The sequence below is a fragment of the Aspergillus karnatakaensis genome (assembly GCF_047715665.1).
Source record: "Aspergillus karnatakaensis strain CBS 102800 unplaced genomic scaffold BJY04scaffold_18, whole genome shotgun sequence".
NCBI classification, from domain to species: Eukaryota; Fungi; Ascomycota; class Eurotiomycetes; order Eurotiales; family Aspergillaceae; genus Aspergillus; species Aspergillus karnatakaensis.
Window position 1 is genome coordinate 15,569 of NW_027395730.1, and position 23,698 is coordinate 39,266.

General features: G+C 50.8%; 9 protein-coding genes across 9 annotated transcripts; 5 read left to right on the top strand and 4 right to left on the bottom strand.

Annotated features, from left to right (window-relative positions):
• The first annotated feature begins 149 nt into the window (after positions 1-149).
• Positions 150-1,472, top strand: nscE (NAD-dependent epimerase nscE). The gene has a single exon (XM_073720217.1). The coding sequence runs from the start codon at positions 378-380 to the stop codon at positions 1,335-1,337; it is 960 nt and encodes a 319-aa protein (XP_073572347.1). The 5' UTR covers positions 150-377; the 3' UTR covers positions 1,338-1,472.
• Positions 1,473-1,647: 175 nt separating this feature from the next.
• Positions 1,648-3,264, top strand: BJY04DRAFT_186362 (bZIP transcription factor). Its single transcript, XM_073710893.1, has 2 exons — positions 1,648-1,857; positions 1,943-3,264. The coding sequence occupies exons 1-2, from the start codon at positions 1,734-1,736 to the stop codon at positions 3,181-3,183; spliced, it is 1,365 nt and encodes a 454-aa protein (XP_073572348.1). The 5' UTR covers positions 1,648-1,733; the 3' UTR covers positions 3,184-3,264.
• A 471-nt stretch (positions 3,265-3,735) lies between these two features.
• On the bottom strand, positions 3,736-5,293 carry BJY04DRAFT_186364 (uncharacterized protein). The gene is made up of 3 exons (XM_073710894.1): positions 4,578-5,293; positions 4,315-4,521; positions 3,736-4,263 (listed from the first exon to the last, which is right to left on the bottom strand). Exons 1-3 carry the CDS (start codon positions 5,280-5,282, stop codon positions 3,829-3,831), a joined length of 1,347 nt encoding a protein of 448 aa, XP_073572349.1. The 5' UTR covers positions 5,283-5,293; the 3' UTR covers positions 3,736-3,828.
• Positions 5,294-8,483: 3,190 nt separating this feature from the next.
• Positions 8,484-11,163, top strand: rfeD (putative transcription factor RfeD). Its single transcript, XM_073710895.1, has 5 exons — positions 8,484-9,014; positions 9,178-9,343; positions 9,392-9,537; positions 9,586-9,996; positions 10,051-11,163. The coding sequence occupies exons 1-5, from the start codon at positions 8,892-8,894 to the stop codon at positions 10,738-10,740; spliced, it is 1,536 nt and encodes a 511-aa protein (XP_073572350.1). The 5' UTR covers positions 8,484-8,891; the 3' UTR covers positions 10,741-11,163.
• Positions 11,164-11,219: 56 nt separating this feature from the next.
• On the bottom strand, positions 11,220-12,497 carry BJY04DRAFT_217031 (lactonase family protein; the record flags this gene model as incomplete). Its single annotated transcript, XM_073715926.1, has 2 exons — positions 11,220-12,003; positions 12,091-12,497. 2 exons carry the CDS (start codon positions 12,495-12,497, stop codon positions 11,220-11,222), a joined length of 1,191 nt encoding a protein of 396 aa, XP_073572351.1.
• A 484-nt stretch (positions 12,498-12,981) lies between these two features.
• BJY04DRAFT_217032 (type 1 glutamine amidotransferase) lies at positions 12,982-13,896 on the bottom strand (the record flags this gene model as incomplete). Its single annotated transcript, XM_073715927.1, has 1 exon — positions 12,982-13,896. One exon carries the CDS (start codon positions 13,894-13,896, stop codon positions 12,982-12,984), a length of 915 nt encoding a protein of 304 aa, XP_073572352.1.
• A 690-nt stretch (positions 13,897-14,586) lies between these two features.
• BJY04DRAFT_186370 (TauD/TfdA family dioxygenase) lies at positions 14,587-16,244 on the top strand. Its single transcript, XM_073710896.1, has 4 exons — positions 14,587-15,006; positions 15,059-15,324; positions 15,383-15,643; positions 15,707-16,244. The coding sequence occupies exons 1-4, from the start codon at positions 14,731-14,733 to the stop codon at positions 16,068-16,070; spliced, it is 1,167 nt and encodes a 388-aa protein (XP_073572353.1). The 5' UTR covers positions 14,587-14,730; the 3' UTR covers positions 16,071-16,244.
• A 214-nt stretch (positions 16,245-16,458) lies between these two features.
• On the bottom strand, positions 16,459-17,801 carry BJY04DRAFT_217034 (uncharacterized protein; the record flags this gene model as incomplete). Its single annotated transcript, XM_073715928.1, has 3 exons — positions 16,459-17,223; positions 17,318-17,591; positions 17,641-17,801. 3 exons carry the CDS (start codon positions 17,799-17,801, stop codon positions 16,459-16,461), a joined length of 1,200 nt encoding a protein of 399 aa, XP_073572354.1.
• Positions 17,802-18,982: 1,181 nt separating this feature from the next.
• On the top strand, positions 18,983-23,061 carry ncr1 (sphingolipid transporter NCR1). Its single transcript, XM_073720218.1, has 2 exons — positions 18,983-19,406; positions 19,466-23,061. The coding sequence occupies exons 1-2, from the start codon at positions 19,146-19,148 to the stop codon at positions 22,988-22,990; spliced, it is 3,786 nt and encodes a 1,261-aa protein (XP_073572355.1). The 5' UTR covers positions 18,983-19,145; the 3' UTR covers positions 22,991-23,061.
• Positions 23,062-23,698: the final 637 nt, after the last annotated feature.

Here is a 23,698-nt window from a genome sequence, read left to right on the forward strand (position 1 = left end):
AATATCGAAATCCAAGGTGGCTGCGGCCGCCGACAGGAGTTCGGACATAACTCTCCTGTTCGCACGGATGTGAACAGCAATCCCGAGCAAAGGTCTTCTGGTTTCTCCTAGCTCCATCTCTTATGCCGAGTTTAAGTCCATGGATTGAGTCAAGCTCATCAAGCTCAATAGTGCCTCCACTGTGGAGCAGGATGCGATCAAAGTCCGGAGATCCGCCAAACTCCGAAGTATGGAAACTAGAAGCAGATTTGAGACAATCTACATGGCCTCTAGACAGCATAAAGCCTGTCTTTCTTGCCCTTTTTCTATCTATTATTGATCTACTCTAATCTCAATAACCGTCCCTCTACGAAGTCACCAACCCGAGACCCTGCACAATGGCTCAAAAAGTCTTCATCACTGGCGCGACAGGCTTCATAGGTCGCGTCGTCACCGAATTTGCCGTAAAAGAAGGCTATGCCGTCCGCGGCCTCTCCCGACGTGAAGAAGGCGACGCCCTATTGACCTCCCTCAGCGCGACACCGGTCCGCGGCACCCTCGAAGACACCACCCTGCTCGCAGAAGAAAGCAAGAACGCTGACATCGTCCTTCACCTCGCCTTCGACCATGACTTTGCCTCAAAGCCCTATCAGCAACTCGTTGATCTTGACATTACCGCCGTCTCAGCACTGGCTAAGGGCCTTGAGGGGTCCGGGAAGCCGCTTGTGGTCACGCATGGTACGGCCTTAGTACAGGCAGATCCGAGCGGCGAAGAGACTGATGAGACGACGCCACTGGCATCGGGTAATTTTGGGGCAAGGGGAGTGGCCGAGAAGCATGCTCTTTCTTTTGTGGAGAAGGGAGTGCGTGTCATCTCCATCCGTCTCCCACAGTATGTTTATGGTCGTGGAAACACTACAGGGTTTGCAGCCCGATTGATTCAACTTGCTATCAAGCTCGGAGATGCGGCCTATGTCGGCGATGGCGAGTACTGTTTCTCAGACGTCTATGTCGACGACGCAGCACGGCTGTATCTGCTCGCCGCTAAAAAGGCTAAAGCGGGGGATATCTTTAACGGTACAGGATATACATCAAACACGTATAAGGCTCTGGCTGGGGCAATCGGTGAACTTGTGAAGGTTTCGACAAGCTCGATCACAGAGGAGGAAGCTTTAACGCTTTGGGGCCCCTTTTTGGCTCATTTCGTTGGGCTACGAAATCGTGCATCAAATCGCAAGGCGGTTGAACAGCTTGGGTGGAAGCCCGTAGGACCAGGCTTGCTTCGGGAGGTAGAGGGTGGGAGTTATGTATCTGTGGCGGAGAGGTTCAGGATGGAGCTTGCTGCCGAGGCAAAATAACTCGATAGATAGATCTTTCAATATGATTGGGTGCCGCGGAGTGTTTCGACTATGTATCCTAGGGGAGTAGCGGTAGTTTAGAGATGTCAAAAGTCTGTCAGTCATTCTCACAGAAAGCAGCTAAGAAGACAGTTGTACTTGTACAGGTAGAAGAAGTGAAGAAGTGAAGAAGTGCAGGCAGTGGGGCTTGCGGGGCGATCAACTCGTCGAGGGCCCGCCTCCGCTATTCCCAATCAGGATTAGCCCAAGTCGCTCAGCACAAGAGTTGAAGAGAGTGGCTGATATCAGCCATCTGGTCCCAACGTCCTCTGCTGCTCTCTTGACCACCTCTTTGATCCCTCCTGTCCGACAGTCCTCAGTATTACAGATAGACGCCTCGGAATAGATACAGAGATCATGCCTCCACGCACTAAGGAGGTAGCACAGCAGGATGCCAGCACGAAAAAGGAGAAGCGAAAACCCGTCCGCCGTGACCCTGAGAAAAGACGGCAGCAGAATATTCAGGCTCAAAGAAAGTACCGTGAGTATTGTCTTGTTCGCTCCATGTGTGCAAGCTGCGCGTCAAGTACACTCAGTCTCTTAGACAGCTTGCTGATCTGGCCCAGGAGAGAAGCTGCGTGAGCGTTTAGATCGTCTTGAGGCGCTTGCTGCGTCTGCTGCACAGAGCCGCGGTGTGGAAATACCGGCTGCGGGCCCAGGCCCATCTGTAACGCCTGTACCGATTGGGCCAGATGTTTCTGTACCCCATATTACTGCGTCGAGCATCTCCTCGCATAGCACTTCAATCTCATCTAGTATACTCTCTACCGGAACTGCAGCGGAGTATCAACCACTTGTTCCACAAATAAACGACATCCCCCTGAACCTTGCTAGCTGGAACCCCGATACTTATGCTCCATTGCCTGACGACTCATTGGCATTCAACATATGGGATCCTACGCTTTTCGATAGCAGCCCGTCAGCATTAGACTTGTGGAACTCCACAACAAGCGGCTCACAATCTGACTCTTCTCCATCGGAAGATTTTTTTGGTCTTCCCCAAACCTCACTGCCAGGTCTCACGCCTTTCACAACGGGGGTCTTCGATTCTGTAACCCTCACTGGCACATCCTACTCCACTCAAGCACAACCCGACAAAAGAGGCCCGTGCTGGACAACCACCATCAACTGCGGCTGCCCGACTCCACATTTTCAAATCGAATCACAAGGCCCACGTCCGTTCAAACGCAGTACCGTCAAGGTATTCTCTCTAGAACCGAGCACACGGACACCGGATCCTTACCTCAACAACCTCCGCATTGACCAAATATGCACGATAACAGCCCTTTGGGAAGTCGGGAACCACGTCGGCATTGACGAAGAGTTTCTTTGCGAAGAGAATTCCCTCTCACCCTTCTACCAATCAAGTGAGTTGAACGACGATCCAACGAAAGCAAACATCGTCCGCGCAGTCCAAGGGTCATTCAAGAACCTGAAACCCGATATGCGGCCGACCAAAGAGCAAATTACAATTAGCCACCACCCATACGTAGATATTATACCGTGTCGAACGCTCCGCAAAAACCTCATCATCCACCAAGGGGAATTTGACGAGGATGAATTCTTCCACGACGCGCTCACGGGACTAGTCTGCTGGGGTGGAGCAGGTCTTGGAAAGAGAGATCGAAATCTCTCGACTGGACATGCTTCGTCAGGGACACCATGGGATGTCCGCAGCTGGGAAGCTCGGGTCTGGTTTCTGAAAAAGTATTGGAACCTCCTCGGTGGTGAAGACGGGGAACTTGTTCGGCAGAGCGAGTGGTGGCGGAATATCAGGGGAGATGAGACGGATGTCATTGAGCTCTAGGGTATATAATTAGCGGGAGACGCTGCCTGCTTTAAGCGTTAGAAGTACATAATAGAATAAATCACCACTTCACCACCGTCACCCACCTTCTCATAACTGGAGCCATATCAGCTCGCTCCAGAATCCAGTACTTGAAGGGTGAATATATACGGATTTGGGCAGGGCATGAGATGCATGTCAGCCAGTTGTGCCCTAAATGAATGGCTGACGTTAGCCGGGGTGGCTTTCTCATCCGCAAGGATTGTGTCAAGGGAAAACAAAATAAGAGCCTAAGCATTGTCTTTTTCAGTACATGTGGTTTATAACAAAATTGAGGTGTCTGGCCAAAAGGCTGTGGGTTGGTTTCGTCGAGTCAAACTATGTCTGAATGTTTCACTTCGGAAGGGGTGTGGGAGGGTGGACTTATAAGCGTATCATCGTGTCTCAAAGACCTTTCCATTATAGATAGAATATCCCTACTCTCCGTAGTATGCTCGCTTTAATCGATACTTCCCTTCCGAGTACATTATCAGAGTAAAGAGCCATGAGCCCCTAGGCTTAGGTGTATCTTGTTTCGTAAGTGAAACGCTGCGCTGCACATTTCTAGTCTAAACCTAATGAGCTAAAAGAACATGCTCTATCACAATGCACCTCTGTAACGTCTCTTCATAAAGCCGCCTTACTGCCCCTCTCATCTAACCTCTCCCGCAACGCCCTCTCAGCATCGCTGCACATCCCAGCCACATCACCCTCCGTGATGATCGCATTGCGCTCATTTATCGCCTTTTCAATTTTGCCAAAATCTCTCTCGACCCCCTCAGCGCGCCACTCATAACAGTCGCCAATAAAGCGACTGCTTTCAACAAGCCACTGCGTGCGCTCTTTGCGACTTTCGTCGAAGATTGCCAATGCTAATTCGAGGTCCTTGTGCGTCTGCACCCGCGAGTTAGAGAGCAGCGTCGCGAGTACTGCTGTGTCCTCGAGACAAAAGCCCGCACCGGCACCGTGATGTGGGGACGTGGCGTGCGCTGCGTCGCCGGAGATCGCAAGACGGCGTTTCGCGAATGTGGGCACCGGGTGGCGAAGGTCGAAGATTGCCCACTTGAACATGTTAGTTAATCCGGAAGCGGATGGGATGGATAGTTGACATACGATACTGAGCTTCGGCTCGCAGAGTTTCAGCAGCTTCGTGACGTTTGGCCCGTAGCCGGCAAAGTCACGGAGAGCCTCCTCGCGGGTGCCATCGCGCGTCAGGCGGGGGTATTCCTTCCAGGGGTCTGGTGTTGTGTGAAATGCGACAATGTTGAGGGTTTTGCCGGCATTGACGGGGAAGGTAAGCATGTGGTTATTGGGACCCATCTGAGTATGTTAGCATCATCTCCATGAAAACATACCTAGAACAAGGGAAGACATACATGCATGCATGAGTTCGAAGCAAGCTCCTCCCCAATCGCATCAATGGCCTTGTCCATCGGCACAAGCCCCCGATAGGCATACTTCTGCGTGAACACCGGATTTGCGCTCGGATGATCCTCGCCGACCAGAATCTGGCGCACCCTCGACTTGATCCCATCGCAGCCGATCACCACATCTGCTTCATCCTTTCCTCCATCCGCAAATTTCAATACCAACTTCCCGCCCTTGTCGTCCGACAATTGCTCAATATCCTCAAGTCTCTTATTGAAAACAGCAACCCCCTCTGGAACCAACTTGACCATCTCGTCCAAGAAATGCGCACGATGCACCCCCGTCTGCCCTAGGCTGTTTGTGATCGTGAACGCGATATTCTGTCTCTTGCTCTCCTTCCCTTCTGATGAAGCACTATACTCTTCTTCGCTGTGGGTATACCCATCCAGATAATCAAACCAAACTTTTTCTTTTGACGGCCAGAGGTTTTGCGTGCAGACCTTTTTGAAAGCGTCGTAGATCCCGCCATGACAGAGTTTCATTGCTTCAACGGCATTAGGGCCGAAGGAGACGCCCGCCCCGACTTCAGAGAAGGCGTGTGCTTGCTCGTATATCTTCACGGGGATGTTGCGGTGGTGCAGGGCGATGGCGAGACTGAGGCCTGCGATGCCGCCGCCAACGATGGCGACGCTGAAGGGCTTTGGTGAGGTCATCGTTGTGGTGTGGGGTGTTAAAAGAAAGGCTGGAGAATTGCAATCATTGAAGAGGCACGGAGACTTTATCTACGAGCGATTACACAATGGCTAGACGCATGGTTGAGGTCATGAACATGGTGGGTAGTCGAATCGGAACCCAGCAAAGCTGTCGGATCTGGGGTAAGCCACCAGAGACCCTCATCGGATGGCCATGGTCTAATTTTCTGCTGCGCAACCGACAATTAGCCGTCGAGAACACGTACGCTGTCACCGATTCAGAACCGACTCCGCTCTATTTCAGCGCTAGATCGACGTGAAATCCTCCGCATTCCCCGGTCCTCCGTGTTGAGGGTGCCTGGGGGTTATCCGATGACGCCACTCATCGGATGGGCATGAACGCTAGGTAGGTATTTCGAGGTAGAGCTCATACGAACTCGGTATACAGCACAGTGTGAGAGTGTACATACTAATTAAAAGCATCAGAGATACAAACGTTGCATCGCAATATCTTGCGAACGTATGCACTCTCAAATTCGAGTACTACGCCCCTCACGGAGTTGACCCGACCTCCATCAACGGATGCCTTGCCGAACCCGAACTCCAACTCATGAGTGCCGGAATCGACTCCGGATGTCCAATTGCATGGTTGGCAGACGCTCGTACGCCTATTCATATACAGTCTGAGGAGATGCTGGAAATCGAATGAGAGGCTTGGCTTGCCTGGGGATAATCGGCAATTGGACGGTATTTGACCTACTCCAGACAATTGACCAGCATCCGCGACCAAGTGGGACACCGTGCAATGCGCTCCAATCCACTGGGGCTTCTATTGAAAACATGTCAGTGGGTTGTCCAATCACAATGCTTTTTCACTGCATCCAACCCGGAAAGGCAATTGATCGCAACTATTGCACTCGGGCACGGCACCAGATAAAAAAAGGGCAGCTCCCAAGTTCCAACCCCCAAACCTTGGCGAGGTTGGGGAGGGCATTATTGTGTGCCTGCGAGAAACATCCGACCTGCAGGAAGCTAAATTCACAAATGGGTGCCCTGTGATATTTTCAGGGCAGGACGCTGTCCACCCGATTTGTTTCCTGATGGCGACGTCCGAGAGCAGGATACTTCTACGGCAAGCTCAACCCGCGAGCGCTGCTTTCTCCGCACGACCTTGAAACTCTAAAACGTCTCCCGGTGAGGGTTTTATGGTGTGACTTATGGTATGGTGTGCGGGTTATGTTAGTCATTAACGACGGCGTCCATGCGCGAGAAGAAAGGGTATGAAGAAAGGGTATGAAGTACTCCGGAGTACACTGCAGAAGCTTGCGAGTCTCGAAAGAGGCTGAGATGAGATCAATGCTGATTGCCCGCACAAACAAAGGCAGCGAAGCTCCGGTGTGGGATCTCCAAATTCGAGGCGGAAGACACGGCAACCAGCTCTGTTTCGCTAAGGACGAATTGGGCATCAACCCCTCTCGTGCAGTGGACTGAACGCGATAGTAGTGTGATTTCGAGGCACCACTAACAAGCAACAACGTCTCGGCCGTTGGGGCTTTTGTTTTTCGCTCACAGATCAAAGAAGGATACAAAAAAAGTTGCCGCCTCCCCCTTTTCACATTCCAGGATCCATGGAATGGGGTGTCTCAAATTCGAGATACTCGGGATCAGAGAAAAGGGGACAAGCCGGTTGATTTGCCACTGTTCTTCGGGTCTTCTGTTGAGCATTCTGCCATTCCTCCAATTGCCTGACTAAGCGATTGCCCCACCGAGACGGGAATAAGGAATGTGAGTGGCGTGGAGCTAAGCTGAAATTTCACCTCTCAGAGTAAAGTTGGAGCTCCCAGCTCCGGGTTGGTCGCATGAAGCTCGAGGGGAGCTGGGGAGAGCTGGGCTAGCGAGGAGGGGGAGGGGTACGGTCGGCCAGCAGGCACATGGTCTTTTAGCCGGCTTGATTCATTGTTGGCGGCTGGAGTGACAAAGGGTGAGATGACACCATCGGCGTCCTGCAGTTCCTTGTTTGCCGTGTTCTATAGGCTCCTGATGTTCAGTTCATCTGCAAGGTCGCAGCTTCAAAGTTTTCAGGTGATCATGGTCTTTTCTTAGCCTGGAGCTGTCGAGTCCAATCTGTAGGATCCACTACAGTTCCCGAACCGCTGGTCAACCTGACTAAGCCGTATCATACCCTACATCCTCGGGTGAATCTGGGTGACAGTGTAAGACCCAGTTGCAGGCGTTGTTCTTTTTCTGGAGCAATTGAGGTCTTTATCAGGGCTGTGAGTGAGCTGCTAGCTCCATGTCATACCCGGAGCAGATTGGGACGAAGAAAGTTGAATCTTGTTGCAACGGTGAGCCTGAGCTCAGCACTTGAATGTTACGGTATGGTCAGGTAAAGCTGGGTCCGAGGCCGAATGCAAGTGTCAGACTAGAATAACCTCCCACTGCAACGTCGCACGCACAAGAGCTGTCCAAGTTCATCAAATTACCCTTATGAAGTGGACTACAACCTGTAGGAGTCTGGTAGAGAATTACATATATAATAAATGAAGCGGCAGGACAGCTCTAAACTGAGCATCAAGCTATCCTTTGCATGCAAAGCTCTGATGATAATAAAGTCGGCGAACAACCCCAGCGGATATCGCGCTGTCCCACGTTTCGGGTTATCGATAGGCGCCACTAACTAACTATTCCGCTGCACTGTAATCTCAAGTGCAATCATGGCAATGTCACTGAGACAAGAGGAATAATAATAATAGCTCTTCCTTGTTCCTTGAAATAGATGCAGCTCTGCCAGAAGCATTGGTTATGATGTGAATGGAGCACAGTAGGGCAATTGTCTTGGTATGCTTTTGTGACTTTAGCTTGCACGCAGTACTCGTAAACTTGACAGCGCACAAGAACCAGTGCGAATTCGAAGTGCTCTCGAACTCCCTTCTGTAAATCTGATCAGATACTCCCATCATGCCCTGCTGTTCTGAAAGAGTATGGCCCCGAGCAGTCCCGCGGTCAGCTTCAATTCGCCCTCCCTCCACCTCCACCCACCCGGCCGCCTCCATTCATTCTCGCTGCTCCTGCAATTTTCATTACTCTTGTCTTTTCCCTCCAATCAGTTACTTGCTTATCAGTTATCCATTTTCTTCGCCTTCCCACTAACCTGTTCGCAGTTTAGCCCGCTGAAGCCGCAAAGGAGCTCTTCTTGACCTTTCCCCCCCTCCCCTGCCAGAAGTTAGAACCTGCCCTACACGACTCATTCCTTGACCTTCCGATGCAGTGCTCCGAGCTCGTTCCCTTTTATTAGAGCTTGTTACTCCCTTTGGAGTGAAGCTTCAGGTCATCATTTTGTGTTGTGTCTCCTTTGACTGTGACTCCAGAGCTGCCGAGGGCCATCTCCCTTTATCTCGACACCTCTGTTTCAACCCATTGATCCTCTCCTCAACTCTTCATTGTTGCATGCGACTGCTCTTTCACCCCGGTTCTTTATTCGAAATCCCTCGGAGCATGTGTCGCGCCATTAAATACTCCTCCGGTTGAACTTGATTCCCAGCGAAAGAGCTCATCCTTTCCTCAGCAACAACTGCCTACAGCCGCCGTGCAGTCCTCTCTCCACGCAAACCCCGCCAATAGAACACCTCGATGCAGACCATGCCGCCCCGAGCGTCCTTGACCAGCTCCTTCTCCGTCACCGATGCCAGCAATGAGGTGGTTTGTCCCTTGAAGAATAACGATGGCTCACAATGTCGGAAAAGATGCTTGGGGGTGAGTCTCCTTCCCCGCCACCAGCTCCTCGACCTTTTTCTCGTCGTTATCGATTAGCGCCCCACTCGGTCGCTTTGATAAAGAACAGAACAGAGCGAGGAGCTGTCAAATTAACTTTTCTTGCTCTATTCGATGTGGAACTAACATGCTTTTGACTCGATAGGAGAAACGCTACCGGTCGATGCAAGAGCACATCCGACGGGCCCATCCGAACCACTACATCCCAAAGCTTCCAGCAACCGAGGAGAGCTTCTACTTGATGATCAACACTCCGCCTGAGCAACGTGCCAATATTACACCCCCTCAGAGCAATTCTCGAAGGCGCAATGGTCAGTTTGGTCTCGCCACGGGTGGAACAATGAAGCTTATAAAAATAGATGAACGTGATTTTTACGGCGCCGCTTCCAACTCCCCCGCAACCCCGCGTGGTATTGACGAAGCCCACCCCGCTGCGGCTACTGCGGCGGTCGCATTGGCTCAGTTGCATCACAATCGATCCGGCTCTGACTGGGATACAGACGTGGTATGGCCGTAATGTCAGTATGGAGTGACAATGCTAACAGAGAACCAGGAAATTCACTCCGACACCGATTTCGACAGGCCCCCAATGCGATCCTCTATTGAGCTGCCATCTCTTCGTGATCACTTCAAACGCGATTCCCTGCCTCCATTCTCGTCGCCGCGACCAAGATCGCTCTTGCCGTCGATCCTCAACCATTCTCCCCCCGGTCGCTCTTCAACTCTCCCTCCAATCCAACGGACGGATAAGCTTCCGCGTCCTCGGAAATCGTCGATCTCAGGGGCGCGAAAGGGCAAACATGAGCGCGTCAAATCGAAAGAATTTGGGAGACGTCCTAGTGTAGGCGATCGAAAAGCCTTGTCGGCAGAGCCACAAACTGCTGCCTGGGTACAAGGCAAACGTTGGGAGGATTTGTTAGAGGCAGCATCATCAGCAGGGGTTGTCGATGATCGGCATTCAGAGGTATGCTTATATACATATTCTGCAGTGCTCAAACTTGCAACTAATCCATCGTAGGCGGGGCGTTCACCAACCATTCCACCAATGATTCCAAACATCACTTCAATTACATCGGCTCCCTCTATCAAAAGTCGATCGTCTATGCCGCCTGGATTCCAGTCCCCAGGTCTACCACCGCCGACCTCGCATCGTCCGTTCCCGCCGCACTCCTACGCAGCTTCACCTCTACACAAGTCTTTAACACCCCCGCCTTACGAGTTCCCGCGCAGCCGCGATGGCGACCTCGAGCCTTTCCCGTCCATCGAGTCCTCGTTAGACTCAGCATCAACATCATCTGGGAGGGTTCTAGGCTACTCGGATCATTTGAACTCCGCCGGTCATCCTGACTCAAGCCCGGTGTTAAACCTTTACCCGTCCTCGGCGGCTCAGCGGCAGCATCATCGATTCTCCAACCCTACTCCCGCATCGTTCCGCAACAAAGAGATTCAGATATTCTGCGCGGGTTGCAAGCGGGCTTGGCCACTTAATGAATGTTATGCCTGTACGGAGTGTATATGTGGAGTATGTCGTGACTGTGTGGGGAACTATATAAGCAGTCCGCCAACGCCCTTTAAAAACGTCACATCGAGCCCCGGCAGTGCAATGTCCCACGGTCCAACAAGCTACCCGAGTCCGAGTCCACGAGGATGCCCACGATGTCGAGCAGTAGGGCAGAAATGGAAGGCATTCCAACTTGAGGTCAAATGAGCTCGTACACCGAGCCATACAAATCAGGTTTACGCAACTTACGAATTACGGCAGAGGGTTACGGTACTCAAAATTACGTTTCAAGATGTGACGAACGAACTACTCACGCAAGCGAGCATCGTCGACGAGTGCCCGGTGTGTACGGACGGGCTGGCCCAACCAGACCATCTAGCGGGTTTCGCAACCGCGGGCACGATTTCTTTAAAAAAGCTGGGCTTTCATTTGGATTGAACATGTAAGGGGCGGGCGTATGTGCAGGTTTTATGATTCGATGTTTATACACTATGGTGGTATCCTGGTTTCCTTTGTTATCTTATATTGATTGTTAACATCTTTGGATGACTGACTGCACAAGACTTGGTTGCATTTATGGTTGATTTCAATGCATCTCAAAAGATCTGCTGCTATATTGAATTGATATGACTCTTTGATAGCTATATTCAGATTTCCACGAATGTCCTCAGTAATATGCTAGCTCTCTACTCGTCCCAGATAATGCTGCTCAGCCCTTCAAGCGTGTTCGGCTCACCAGGCACTCCAACCTGCAGATCCGCCACAATTTCACCAAGAGCCCCAGTCTCAGGATCTCGTTCAACGATAGCAACATTAGATGAGAGCTGGTTCCCAAAGGCAACAAGATCGCCGGCCTTGTTAATTGCAAAGGTGCGCGGCAGCACACCATGGGAAGAGGTAATCTCCTCAAACTCAATCTTCCCGTCCCGTGACCGGGTCAGTCTGGCAAGCGAATCGTCCCCGTCAAACGCCGCATCAAGGCGCACAGAGACATACACATTCTTTCCGTCGAGCGCGATCTCCGCGAGTGAAGCCCCCTCAGGCAAAGCCTCGGGGTATGGGATTTCCGCATCAATCTGCTTGAAAGACAGACATCCGCGTTTCGGATACGTGACCGAAAATGCCTCAACCTCGCCATTCAACTCTCCAACGATATAGAGTACCTCACGGTTCCCAGACACAGAGCCGAAGACGCCATGACGGGGTCCGCCGCCAGGTGTATATTTCAATGGAGGGCAAGTGTTCAGTTTTCCGTTTGCCTTGTTGATCTGGAAAATACGGACGAGGTCCGCGCCCAGATCAGGAACGAGCACGAAGTCGCCCTTGGGGTCGAGGAACGCCTGGTGCGGGTGTGGTGCTTCCTGGCGCTCGGGGTTTGCGCCGGGCCCTGGGAGGGTGAATTCAAAGACTTGCAAAGCCGGGGCGTTGGGTGTTAGCGGAAGGCTATAGGTTGAGACGGCGGAGCCGGAACTATATAGAAGGTTAGCATCTAATACACTTCATTTGCAATGGCTACAAAGTAAAGTAGAGAACAGAAACAGAAAAGGGTGAACATACTAGTGCGCAGCAGCCAAATACTTCTTCCCGTTCTTTCCCTCGTAGATAACATTGTGCACGCCACTCCCTGGCGCATTTCCTGTCACCGCGACCTCAGTCAACACGCCCTGCTTATCTGCGGACAGAGCAGTAAGAGAGCCGTTAACGGACTCGTTCTCGTTGGTCCATCCGTACTCGTCGGAGCAGTAAAGGGTCCGGGTTTCCGAGTCGAGGGTTATCCAGCTCGGATATGTGCCGCAGGTTTCAAGAGCGGAGGTTTGTGTCAATTCGTAAGAGCCAGATGAAGACTTTGTAAGGGAGAGAGTGTAGATTGACTTTGTGGAGTAGTGGGTTGCGTAGAGGGTTGCTGCGTTGACGGTACTAGCTCCTAGGAAACCCAGGGCTAGGAGGGAGGTACGTTTGAGCATAGTGAGCTGCTTTCCTGAGTGGGAGCTCAAGTTGAAGTCGAGTGGAGATTACGTGAATTAATGAAGAGACCAAGAGATTATTGAAGCAAGAAGCAAGTACCTAGGTAGTAGGCTAGGTAAATAAATAGCTACGTAGTAAGCGACGATGATTGCCGGATTCGTCAAGGGGACAACATGCCTTGGGCTTTCATGCAAGGGCTTGGAATTTGATTGTCAGGGGCAGGAACATGCAGCCAATGCGGAGGACTCGGAGAAAGTTCATGGATTGGGGGCGGAGGATCGTGCTTATTGTTCTTTTGTTCTGATACATACAGTGTCGGGGAGCGTCCGAGCTGAGATTGTGAGGGGAAAGATTGAGACAGTGCGGGTTTCATGGATATCCGCGGTGCGGGGAGGTGCCGTCTGAAGAATGCAGTCATATATTCATAAATTAATCTATATATGTTCTATAGTTATACTCAGGGTAGATAGGTATCTAGGTACATTAACCCCAGAAAAACAACATCACCATCTCCGCAGCCGCCTTTGCATCGTCCTCATCCTCCACAACCCCCTCCACCCGCGCCCTGCCAATCAACTCCAAAAACCTCTCCACATCCCCAGCTGCCCAATTACTCCTCCTTCCAAACTCCAAGCAAGTCTCTGAGTTGACAAACACATCGAACTCAAAGTGTCCTTGGTATGTCAATACCCGTCCCGGATGATAAAGACCCTGCACGGGACACTTTTCCGTCGATCCGATGCTCATCCAAGGACTCGGGAATTGTTCTAGCCCTGGTAAGAGGGCGACCCAGTCACCATGGATCATCTGCAGGCGTAGTTGATTCTGAACAGGGAGTTTTGACGATGGAACAGGGAAGGCTGCGCTGAATTCGGGGTTTAGTGTGATGGTTGTAAGTCCTGTTTCTCGGCCTAGTGGACATGCTTCGACGGTGACACTGGGCGGAACGGAGGTTTTTGCTTGTGATGAGAGTAGAGCCTGCCCAATGAGTTGGTGTCCGAAGCAAGATCCAAACATCTTGACGTGTGGATACTCTTCAAAAACAGTCTGCAGGTATCGCTGCAACGGAATGATCCAGGGGTACTTTGCTGACTCGTAGGCTGCTGCTGCGGCGCCAGTGACAAGGAGGCCATCTATAGGCAGGGCGAGGGGATTGATTGTGGCTGCATTTCCATTTATGGTTACTTTACTCTCCCGTGGAGATGTGCGTAGGCTTTGAAGAGGTGGTAATGACCCTCCGACTATGTCGAATGCCGTTACATGGATGTCCGATGCGGGCAGGTTAAGTCGCGATGCGGCCGCCTGAAGCAGAGTTCGGAATTGCGAGCTATAGAGACCGCGGGCGGCGTAGACTTTTGGGACGGGGACGTCGGTGTCTAGGACAGCAATATGCAGCATCTTGCTCGTTGAACTCCGGGTTTCGTGAGAAAGGAGTGTGGTGTTGAGAGAATCTTGTTGGAGAAGTTTAGAAATTTCTAACTATGTGGAGGGGCACCTGGGGATTTGTTTACCGGATGGGGAAGTTCAATACGATGGACGGTTTATAATGGTTCATGGACAGCCATTGCGAAGTATATTGTCTGTAGCAAGGATTAAGTCGTAGCAGAAGCATACCTAGGTAGTCCATGAAGCTATACAGAAAAGGATACATACAATGAATGTATGAAGATGAAGGCGGGGCGGCAGAAGTTAGGACAGTCCAATCCAAACAATGCGATTATCACCGCGGTGATCTGGAGGGGTATTTATGCTGTCTTTGTGCATGGATAACTAACTTTCTTGTGCCTGAACAGCAGCACAACACACTACTCTGTCAACCTTCTCGAAGAATGTTGTCGAATTCATCAAGTCGATGGATTGTCCAATAATTGATAGCCTGCCTTGAATCAGTTCCTGCCAATGATGCTGTTCCAACGCCCCTCATACCATCGCCAACTGCTCAGAATCGCGTAGGATGACGCCATCCATGAAGCCAATCACGCCGTACTATCGGAGGCCTCATCCTATCAGCATCACGGCTTCAACGATCATCCAGCACGCAATGCCATCCACTGTTTGCATGACAGCTTGCGTTTCTTTGCGATGTCTATACTCATCCTACCGGCCGAGTGGCCTCAATCCGAGCCTCTCTACCCCTCTATAAAGATCTATCCGTACCCCTCCGACTGAACTGGAGAAGAAGCATACAAGAAAGTGTTTTGGATACCTTCGTTTCGGAGCAGTCAAGTCAAGATGGCCACTCTCACTCAGACCTCTACTGCTCTCCCGCTGGACAAGTTCCCCGACGGTCTCAAGACCACTGGCCAGCACGCCCCGCTCTACGAGGAACTACATCCCTTCGATGATTTCCCCAAGTCCATCGAAGGCCCTACGGTCTGGAACGCAGAAGACTACAAGAACAACCCTGAGAAGTGGACTCATCGTTTCACACAAGAAGAGGTTGCCGAGCTCAGTGCAACAGCCGATGCTTTCCTCGCGGCGAAGACCCCTCTAACCGGTATCTCAAAGGTATACCTGTTGGTACTTACTTCCGAGGCGCAAACTAACGAAGATACCATAGAGCAACTTTCCCCTCCCCAAGCTTTCTGCCCTTCTCGGAACCCTTCGCGAAGATCTCCTTAACGGCAAGGGCTTCATTCTCTTTAAGGGCTTCCCGGTCCAAGAATGGGGCAACCACAAATCCGCCGTCGCATACATGGGCCTCGGCACATACCTAGGTTACTTTGTTTCTCAGAACAGCCGCGGGCACGTTCTGGGCCACGTCAAGGATCTTGGCGAGGACCCTACCCGGATTGACTCTGTGCGCATCTACCGCACCAATGCGAGGTACATCATGCAGTTCTATACAATGCAGGCCGGCCAACTAACATGCTCTTTGTCGTAGACAATTCTTCCACGCCGACGACTCTGACATCGTCGGCCTCCTCTGCATCGCCCGCGCTCTCGAAGGAGGTGAATCCGACATTGTTTCCACGCATAATGTCTACAACACCCTCGCCAAAGAACGCCCGGATGTGCTCAAGACCCTCACAGACCCAATTTGGTACTTCGACCGCAAGGGTGAGACATCCAAAGGACAAGAAGAGTGGATCAAGACTAGCGTCATCTACCTCGAGCGCGGCGACAACCCTCGCGTCTACACAAAGTACGCTCTCTGAACCATACCTCTTCCATCTTTCCCTATCAATCGCTGACGATGTATAACTAGATGGGACCCCTACTACGTCCGCTCCCTCGGCCGCTTCTCCGACGCAGGTCTTATTCCGCCCCTCTCCCCCACCCAACTCGAGGCCCTGCAAGTCCTCGAAGAAACCTGTCAGCGTCTCGCGCTCCACATGATCCTCGAAGTCGGTGACATCCAGTTCCTGTCAAACTCTCAAGTCCTACACGCCAGAACCGCATACAAGGATTACGCGCCGCCTGCGCCGCGCCGACACCTGATGCGTCTTTGGTTGGCGACGCCGGAGAATGAGGGCGGCTGGAAGTTGCCTTTCTGGGATAGCAATGAGAAGAAGAGGGGAGGTGTGCAGGTTGATGATACAGCGCCGGTGGCGCCGTTAGATGCGGAGTAGATGAGGAGAGCATATTATTCTTGTACACAAGGTTTTGTGAATTAGCGATTTCTATTTTCTTGAATTGGAGGCTTTGGCTAAGTGCCAGGTCTATTTTTATGTTCCAGTTGCAATTCATAATGGGAGCGTAAAGCCGAACAGATGGGAGTGCATATAGCCATCAACGGCACGTGCGAAATACTGCGTTGCTGACAAAATGTCTGGTCGTAATTAAGGTTTCTAGCACCAGTTTACTAACTCGACATGGGAGACGATGTTGGAATGTAATTTCGGCCCTCTATCTGGTGTGTTAAGAGGTTCTGTACTACTACTTCCTATTCTCCAATGTGGCAAGGTGTCGAGTATGACACTGTTGAAACCAACCCTAGTGTTTCATAGCTCCATGCCTCTAACCCCTCCATAAATTCGGAGCATTAGGGATACACTCATCTAGCCCCTCAACTAGCTTCAACCGGGGTAATTTCGAGTCCTTCTCTACCAAGAACCTAGCTATATGCGGGTCAAGATCGGGGAGTTGGAGGTCGAAATTCAGCCATTGAGGTTTCTTCTCCATTGCACCTTTATCATATCCATAGATTCGCAATGACTCAAGACTCTCTGGAAGGCCATCCGCAAGTGATGGATACCTTTCTTCGGGCCCGCATCCGACGCCAAGCGCAAAGTAGTAAAACTGATACACGCCGATACCGAGATGCTTCAGTTTCGTGAAGTCCCGAAATGAAGACCCCTTCAAGACCATTGGCAGGAGCTCTTCCGGTAGCCAGTCGGCCGGCTGCGGAGGGTGTCTATTACATCTTGATGAAGTACCGCGGTGCATCGTGTGTTGGTGATCCGCGCTCACTTCCTCCAATTCTGTCCTCAACATCCCATATTTCATCGCCCAGTCTCGACTAAACAGGAAATATTCATATAAGCTACCCTCTATGTCGAGGTCAAGGTGAGCGAGGCTGTTCCGATGCCAAAGCAAAGAGCCGAAAATAGCGTGAGGATGGATTTCGTACGGCCCGTCAGCGGAATCTCGGCCACCAGTCGTGAAGACAACTTTTTCAAGCCGCTTCGCCATAGCGATAATGCTGCGCCAGGTAGTGGTGTCAACCGTGCAGTTTGTGATAGAAATACTGCTATAGTTGGCAACGGCCAGTGGGGGGCCGCACTGTAAAATGTTCATCCTCAGCTAAAGCCATCCCGTCGAACGAGATACTTTCCAGGGCTGGAAGGCCTGAGATGGTATTGAGGGCGTCATATACGTCGAACATCTCGTAAAATTCTGGGCAATCGACATTTGTCGGGCTCGGGCTCTCCGGTATGAAATCGATTGTCCGTAACTTCTGAAGATACGGGATGCACCCCGGCGAGGAGACGGCTCGTTTCATGAAGTCATAGAACATTGTTGGGAAGCTTTTACTATTCCATTGCCACCGCACACGATAAAGAGCCATTGATTCCAAATTAGGCGAGAGGGTCACGAGCAAAATAGCTAAGGCCTGTGCATAGGAATGGTAGTACTCTTTCTCAACATCACTGCGCCAAGTGGTTAGGACGCTACTATAATGCACGAAAGATGCCTTACTCCTTCAGATCTGCGCCTCCTATCAGAGACTCCCGCACTAGGGTTTTCCCCTGAGCGTCCGTAAATCCAGCTCGGACAATGATCTGCTCGAGCTTCGCCAACAATGAGAGCTGCCATTTCGAGGACGCTGAAGCTCTCAATAGACCATCGTCCAACCTCATGGAACCGGAAGGCGTTGGATCAACCTCCAAATGACGTACATGAGTTCCAGAGCAGGGTTCTCGTAGGATGAATAGCAGTTTATCGAAGCCTTCTTTTAGCTCCCAGTCTTTACATAGTCGAATCCGGCTGTTTGCCGATTCAGCTGTCTCAACCGAAGAGTGTAAACGTCTACGTTGCAAGGGTAGAGCACATTGACAGCCCTATAAACTATTGAGCGCTTGGAGAAATGATCTTTTGAATATGGATGTCAGAAGCATCTTGCAATGCCCGTCAACGGAGACGGTGAGATGCTGTGAGGGTGCGGCAAGGCAAAGAGAGCTGGCAAGAGGCCGTAGTATTATCAGAGGCAAGAATTGATACTTGGCCAAGACGAGCTCATATGCACTAGGCTTTCTGGACAGGATAGGTATTTACCGGCCGATGGATCCTTGGTCTACTTATCTAGGTAGAGATCCAGCTAGGTTGAGAGAGATAGTTAATCCATTGAAGGCAGCTTGTCCGTGTCTGACTACCTAAAAGGTGTATTAATTTCCAGCACAGTGCCACACTATGATTGACGCGCAAGGCAGAAAGACATGATCAAGCTGGTACTAACTACCAATAACCTAAAAGCGGGTTAGACACAAACCTCGCGTCCCTGGCGTTAGCCCTGCAGAAGCGCGTTTGCTGGGGTCAGCCCGACCATGCCTGCAGCCTGAGGTCTCCAGAACTCCCAACGTGGTTGCAGGTGAAGAGCCTCGACTCTTTGGTCGTGCTCCACGTTAATGGTCTTGGCGGTCAGGTGACATACACTTTACCTTTTATAGCTATGTATGATCTTTCGAGCCACAGTAACTATTTCAGTACTATCACATAAAATACCTAAGTACTTGATAACTACTTAATAAGTACTTAAACTTTAGTGCTAGTTTATATACTTATAAAGTATAGCTACTATCATATTCTAATATTAAGAATATTTTAAGAGAACTTAATAATATTATACCTTGCAGGTTTTACCTTGTAATTCAGAAAACTATGTATTATATTTCTGCTGATTAATGGCCTTGGCGGTCATGTGAAAGGGGTATATGTCACGCAGCCACGTCTTTTAGGTGACGTGACCTGTGTACACACACTCCAACAAACCAACGGAGCACCTCCGCTTACGTAGTTGCTTGGCGCCCTTCCGTCCTCCTGCTCTTGATTGCCTGCCTTGCTCTTCCGACACCACTCTTGCTGTCATCACAATCTTCCAGATTATTGCGTTGTCTTCCCCTCTCGAAGAACCGTTGAATCTCTCTATATTGTTATCGTCTCGCATGACTCTATTACCATTGCGCTTTTGAAGACCCGCCAACACGATGCGGGGACTCCGCTTCATCCCCGTCGCCGCCGCTCTGGGTCTCCTCCCGCAATCACTCGCCCAGGGTGAAACCAAGATCCACGAAAAAGGTCGATGCGCCATCCGAGGTCACTGTGGTAAACAGTCGTTTTTTGGCGGAGAGCTTCCCTGCCCAGATAATGGCCTTGCAGAGGATCCCGAAGCAGCGGTACGGGAGAAGCTTGTCAATCTTTGTGGCAGCAAATGGGAAGAAGGACCGATATGCTGTAAAGAAGAGCAGGTAAGTTGCGCCTCAAGCACCGAGGTATGCAAGATTGACTCTGAATGGTATCTCATTAGATTGATGCTCTCTCGAGTAACCTGAAACTCGCTGAAGGAATCATCTCGTCGTGTCCCGCCTGCAAAGACAACTTCTTTAACATATTTTGCACCTTTACATGCTCACCTGATCAATCTCTCTTCATCAATATCACGCAAACCGAGCAAGGTACCTCTGGGAAGGATCTCGTCACGGAACTCGACAACATCTGGTCGGAGGAATACCAAAGCGGTTTCTATGACAGCTGCAAGAACGTCAAGAATGGTGCGTCGGGTGGAAAAGCTATCGATTTCATTGGAGGTGGCGCAAAGAACTATTCACAATTCGTAAAGTTCTTGGGCGACAAGAAATTCCTTGGGAGCCCGTTCCAGATCAATTACCACACCGAACCTCAGGCAGACCCACAGGGCATGGAAGCATTAAATATTCACCCTAAGGCATGCAATGACGCCGAACCCGTATACCGCTGCTCCTGCGTCGACTGTCCGGATGTGTGTCCTGAACTCCCTGCGGTGGAAACACAAGAACAATGCCATGTCGGTCTTTTACCCTGCATGTCATTCACGGTCATTTTGATCTACTCCACTTTCCTACTTGCCGTAGCGGGATTCTCGAGCTACTTCACATATAAAGAACGCCGATACCGCAAACCTGAAAGAGTGCGACTTCTGCAGGACCCGAACCCGAGTGACGATGAGGATGAGGGCGAAATCGTCCACGCAGGCGGGCACCTGGAATACCCGCATGGCATTTATAAATTGAACTCCATGCTTGACACAATATTCAGTCGTATTGGCTCGGTCTGCGCGAGATTTCCCGCCATCACAATTGTATCCAGCGTCGTCGTCGTGATACTTTTGAGTCTAGGCTGGTTGCGGTTCGCCGTCGAGACAGACCCGGTGCGCCTCTGGGTAAGTCCTACCTCTGCCGCCGCTCAAGAGAAGGCGTTCTTCGATGAAAACTTCGGACCCTTCTATCGCGCGGAACAAGCCTTCCTCGTCAGCGATAACTCTTCAGTCGAAAATAGGCGGTTACTTGATTATGACACGTTAAGCTGGTGGTTCGAGGTTGAATCTCTTGTCCGCCGCGTGACCTCTAATGAACGAGGTCTATCCCTGGATGATATATGCTTTAAACCAACGGGTGATGTATGCGTTATCCAATCTGTTACCGGTTACTTTGGTGGCTCTGCATCAAACCTGGACCCAGAGACATGGGAAGAACGGCTGACCCATTGCACTGCCTCACCGGGCGATGTCAGCTGCCTTCCAGACTTCAAGCAGCCTTTGAAGCCAGAAATGATTCTAGGCGGATACGAACATTCAGGCAATATACTGGATGCTCAAGCCCTCATCGTAACCTGGGTTGTCAACAACCATGCGCAAGGCTCCGAGAAAGAAGCGAACGCCATTGACTGGGAGAATAGTTTCAAAGGTATCTTTGAGCACGTTCAGAAAGAAGCCCAGGAGCGTGGGCTTCGGGTTTCTTTCTCTACGGAAGCGAGCGTTGAGCAGGAGCTGAATAAGTCAAGCAATACCGACGCCAAAATTGTGGTTGTTAGTTACATCATCATGTTCATCTACGCATCTCTGGCCCTCGGTTCAGTGGCTATGTCCTGGCGGTCGTTGATAAGCAATCCCTCGAATGCCCTGGTGCAGTCCAAGTTCACTCTCGGTGTTGTTGGAATTGTCATCGTTCTAATGTCAGTATCTGCATCCGTGGGACTCTTCTCAGCCGCGGGCATCAAAGTCACGTTGATCATCGCCGAGGTAATCCCATTCCTCGTCCTGGCTGTCGGTGTTGACAACATCTTCCTTATTGTTCACGAATTTGAACGACTGAATGTCAGTCACCCTGACGAAGAGATCGATGAGCGGATTTCGCGTGCCATTGGACGAATCGGACCGAGCATCTTTCTCTCGGCTATCACTGAGACCGTCGCTTTCGCCTTGGGCGTCTTCGTTGGAATGCCCGCTGTCAGGAACTTTGCTGTTTATGCAGCAGGAGCTGTGTTTATAAACGCAATCTTACAGGTTACCATGTTCATTTCCGTCCTTGCATTGAACCAACGACGCGTTGAAAGTCTCCGTGCGGACTGCATCCCTTGTCTCACCGTGCGTAAGGCTCACTCTGGTATGCCGGAGGATCGAGGTTTCGAGGACCAGGAAGCCGAGAGTGCGCTGCAAACATTCATCCGCAAAGTTTACGCGCCATATCTCCTAAACCGCAGGGTCAAGGTTTTGGTTGTGATTACTTTTCTCGGAGTCCTAACTGCCGGACTAGCTTTGATCCCGGAAGTGGCCCTGGGCTTGGACCAACGCATTGCATTACCCAGTGACTCCTATTTGATACAGTACTTTGACGACCTTAGCGAATACTTTGGTGCTGGACCGCCGGTCTACTTTGTGACTCGAAACGTCAATGTAACCGAAAGACAACACCAACAGCAGCTTTGCGGGCGATTCACGTCTTGCGAGGAGTACTCCCTGCCGTTTGTCCTAGAACAAGAATCGAAACGGCCAAATGTCTCGTACATATCCGGATTCACCGCTAGCTGGATTGATGACTTTTTCTATTGGCTAAACCCACAGCAGGACTGCTGCTACGAGGATGACGAATTGTGCTTTGAAGAACGAACACCAGCCTGGAACATCACCCTATCCGGTATGCCAGAAGGTCAAGAATTCATTCACTACCTTGAAAAATGGATCGAATCACCTACGGACGCATCATGTCCCCTTGGTGGAAAGGCGCCTTATAGTAATGCGCTTGTCTTCGACCGGCGACACGTCACGACCAATGCAAGCCACTTTAGAACCTCTCACACACCACTCCGCACTCAAGATGACTTCATCAAATCCTATGTTGCTGCCCGACGTATTGCTCGGGGCATCTCAGAGGAACATGACATTGATGTGTTCCCATACTCCAAGTCGTACATCTTTTTTGACCAGTACGTTTCAATCGTTCAGCTCGCTGGCACACTATTGGGATCAGCTGTGGCAATTATCTTCGCAATCACGTCTATCCTCCTTGGATCCGTTGCCACAGGAGCCGTTGTCACAGCCACTGTTGTTATGATTGTGGTGGATATCATTGGCTCTATGGCAATCGCTGGCGTGTCACTGAATGCAGTGTCCCTCGTCAATTTGGTCATATGTGTGGGAATCAGCGTTGAGTTCTGCGCCCACATTGCACGTGCCTTTATGTTTCCATCCCGCGCTATCATGGACACAACTCCCGTGAGGTTCCGGGGCAAAGACGCTCGTGCTTGGACAGCATTGGTCAACGTCGGCGGTAGTGTCTTCAGCGGTATCACCGTAACCAAGCTACTCGGAGTTTGCGTTTTAGCCTTTACCCGAAGCAAAATTTTTGAGATCTACTATTTCAGGGTATGGTTGGCGCTGATCATCTTCGCGGCCACACACGCGCTCATTTTCTTGCCCGTGGCGCTTAGTTACTTTGGTGGACACGGTATGTTACTAGCACGAGGTGTACACCCAGGTTTCAACGGCATTACTAACGAACTTCCCAGGTTACGCTGACCCCGAGACCGATGGGGGTCTAGAAGAAAACCTTGCATCTAGAGGATACCGGTCGCTCCTCTTGAACGACGATTATGACTCGGACGAATATTAGTTATGATTGCGGTGTGCGCAGCAACAGTTTTTAGAGCAAATACCGCGCTACTGCGCTTCTCTGCACACAATAATGAAGTGTGGGAGTGTGTCTATATACCTCTCTTTTCCCCATCCTAGTACATTAAGATGAACCAGGGCAACATAGTCGGACCGGAGTCTGGATAGGAAACTTTTTTGTTTATTCGGGGGCCACACATGGACTGAACTTGAACATGGGTCGTTGCTAGTATCTAGTAATGGATCCATGGTATACCGGCACACTATCGCAAAATTTAGTTGACTACTAAGTAATAGCTCTGCCATGTTCGACTCAAATTCTCGAGGCGCACAACGCGTCGCGTGCCCTAAAGCGCGTCAAAATACGGAAGGATATCTCCGATTAGCACTTGAAGTTCTAGATTGCAGTATCCGGTTTTGCGATAGAGAAAAATGCACAAGAAGTGTGCTTATCGCCTTGTCAGGCCTGGAAAATTGACGACATTTTTCGTTGTTTACTCTAGAAGAGTGGGGCTCACATGACCGCGCCAAGACCTGAGCTCCCCTAATTTTTTTTTTTTTCCGTGCCTTTTATTCTTCAGGCTTCCCCTCCACAACACATCTGCTTCTTTCTTT